This window comes from Sinocyclocheilus rhinocerous, unplaced genomic scaffold, assembly GCF_001515625.1.
Source record: "Sinocyclocheilus rhinocerous isolate Xijiao unplaced genomic scaffold, SAMN03320098_v1.1 scaffold1234, whole genome shotgun sequence".
NCBI lineage: Eukaryota > Metazoa > Chordata > Actinopteri > Cypriniformes > Cyprinidae > Sinocyclocheilus > Sinocyclocheilus rhinocerous.
This window is the reverse complement of record NW_015656153.1, coordinates 614,019-616,881: the sequence shown is the minus strand read 5'-3', so window position 1 is coordinate 616,881 and position 2,863 is coordinate 614,019. Positions and strand designations below refer to the sequence as shown.

At 40.5% G+C, this 2,863-nt stretch overlaps 1 protein-coding gene across 1 annotated transcript in view; it reads right to left on the bottom strand.

Annotated features, from left to right (window-relative positions):
* Nucleotides 1–1,996, bottom strand: part of LOC107719470 (transcriptional repressor protein YY1-like) — a 14,580-nt gene extending 12,584 nt beyond the window's left edge. Inside the window, exon 1 of the mRNA XM_016526888.1 lies at nt 1,262–1,996. Coding sequence (XP_016382374.1) covers nt 1,262–1,769 — 508 coding nt within the window. The 5' untranslated portion in view covers nt 1,770–1,996. The remainder of the gene's footprint in view (nt 1–1,261) is intronic.
* Nucleotides 1,997–2,863: the final 867 nt, after the last annotated feature.

Sequence of the window (2,863 nt, the reverse complement as noted above, 5' to 3'; positions counted from 1 at the left end):
TTAGATTAATTCATCGAAACACCATGTAATTAATTAGACTGACAGCCCTAATATATATATATATATATATATATATATATATATACTAGTCTGGCGCGATTGTGGTGCAAATTAAATTCCAGTCAAGTATTCGGCATCAAAAATGCAATGAATGCGCGTTTCTTGTTTTTTGCATTATGCATTATGTGAGCGTTTCACACAAAAAAAAAAATCCTCTGAAGCGCATGCGCAGTCTGTAGTGGTTCACGGTGCACATTCTCGAAAACATATAAACAAGGTTTCAACCTGCACTACATGTTCATGTACTTTGTTTATCAAGTAATGCCACACATTTTTGGTGATTACAGGCCATACTCACTTAAAATGAAAGCGGAGAATTTAAGAAATAATACACAACACCCATAAAAACATCAATAACTAATATTACAAAATATTTTACAATATCCGTATGTTTTACAACATACGTCGCTAGGCTGCGGCATAGTTTAAACATTTGTATGTTTCAGTATTAACATACAAATACAATACAACTTTTATCAAATAATTCAAAGTTCAAAGTGAACGACATCTTTCTGAATGTGCACTGCCATTAAACGCCGAGATTTCAAGATCGCAAAAGCTGCTAATAGATATTTCTGTATTTTCCCAAAGACCGCCGTTCACTATAAACATTTGAATATGTATTCATATAAAAATGCGCAATACGTTAAGCATTAATAGTATCCCTACGTAAAATGCATTTGCTTGAAAACTGGGAAACATCGCCCCATGCACGGCACAGGAATCTGCTAGATGTGTCTGAATTTCCCAGTTAGAGGATTTAAATACGCGGTAACATTTGTTTATTGAGGGACTGAAGCGCCGTAAGACAGACAGTTTGCAGGCAAGCAGCAGATCGTGTGACTAGGTCCCACCCCTTCTTCAAACGGAGCTGCGCCATTGCGGCCTGCAGCAGCGCGGCGGACTCACAGCGCCTCTCTCCGCTCCCGCCGCCATCTTTCCCCGCTCACAGAACCGCCATGTTTCGGGGCCGCCGCCATAATGGTCTGGAGGAATATGGCGGCGCCCATCCACACTTAAAACATGGCTTCCCATCAAAACAAAAACATTTAGACCGGGGCCACCCTCATAAGTGGCTTTTCTGGTCCGAAAATCGTTTCTGACACTGGGATATCCGGCAGCTTTATAACACGCTGGAGAGGAAGAGGGCCCACGCGAGGCCTGCGCGAGAACAAAGCACTTGATGCGAGTCAAAACTTACCCGATGACCACATAGTGACGGAAAACTCCCCCTCCAGTGTTTTGATCTGCACTTGCTTCTGCTCCCATTTGCGTCCGCTCGCCTCGGCGGAGTTTAGGAAGCTCTTTTTGACCACTCTTTTCCCGCTGCCTCCCCCTTTCTTCATCCTTCCTGACGGGTTCTTGCCAGACACGGTCACTAAAGTCTGCTCGATATATTCCTCCTCTGCCACAGGGACGGGGATGAGGATCTGGTCCTCGAAGCTGTCGTCTGCGTGGAGGTCCGAATCGTCGCAGCCCACGACCTCCTCGCGAGTTTGGACCAGAATCACCTCCTGATGGTTAACGTGGTTCGGATCGTCTGTGACCAGCGGCTGCAGCGCGATCATCGGCTGGTGCTCGTCGTCGTCGTCGTCTCCGCCGACCACGGTTGTCTCGATGGTCTCAACTTCGATTTCGTGCAGCTCGACGATCTCCGCCGGCATCTCCGAGCCGTCTGCTTCGATGTACAGTGTCTCACCCGACGCCATTCTTGGCTTTCTTGCTCTCCGAACTGATTTCACGCAAGCCCTGTATCAAGTCAACGGCTCGTTCTCCCTCCTACTCCGCTAACAAACAGCCAAAACTCCGTCCCACATTGACTGACTCCGCTCACGGACTGCCTGAGAAGCAGACGTGCAAAATCTCGCGAGATTTTGGTCTTCGTGTTTGACCTCATTCTCACCAGTAAACTGTGCATTATCCACCAGCGAGTTTTTTAATCTTCATTGACACATTGACAGTAGCTGATAAACTGTATATCAACAACATTTAATTTGAATTCGAAATAATAAAATATGTAATAATTAATCTGAATGTGAAATAATGTGTGAAATATATTGGTTACGTATGTAGTAATAACAAGGAAACTTTTTCATTAATTGAATTGTTTATTTACAAATATGTTTTGAATTGACACAAAGAGGGTTTTTAGAGGAAACTATAGATTTACAACTAGGTGGAAGTGATATACTGTATAAGTTCCACATAGGCCTGTTCCATATATACATAGTCTACTTCATCATTGTATTTTCTGTTAATACATAACTTTAAACAATGCTTTAATGTTTTGCATTTGTAGTGCAATGTAAACGCAACAATTCTATTAAATGTGTAATATTATTAGGTACCTACTAATAAATAAATGAATACATTAATACATAAAATGGTGAAATGGCACTATTTCACTATTTTCATGTCTGTTTTATTATACTCGGCATTTACATTTAGTCATTTAGCAGACACCTTTATCCAAAGCGACTTACAAATTAATACAATGGAAGCAATCAAAATCAACAAAAGAGCAATGATATACAAGTGCTATAACAAGTCTTAGTTAGCTTAACGCAGTACACGTAGCAAGGGTTTTTTAAATAATATAATAAATAAAAAGAAAACAGATAGAATAGAAAAATAATAGAGCAAGCTAGTGTTAGAGGTCTTTTTTGCTTTTGTTAAATGTATAATAAATGAAAAACAAAACATAGAATACAAAAAGATTAGAAAGCAAGTGTTAGTTTTTTTTTTTAAAGAAAACAAGCAGCAAATGAATAGAGTGCAAGTCTAAAAGAGACACGTTTTTTTT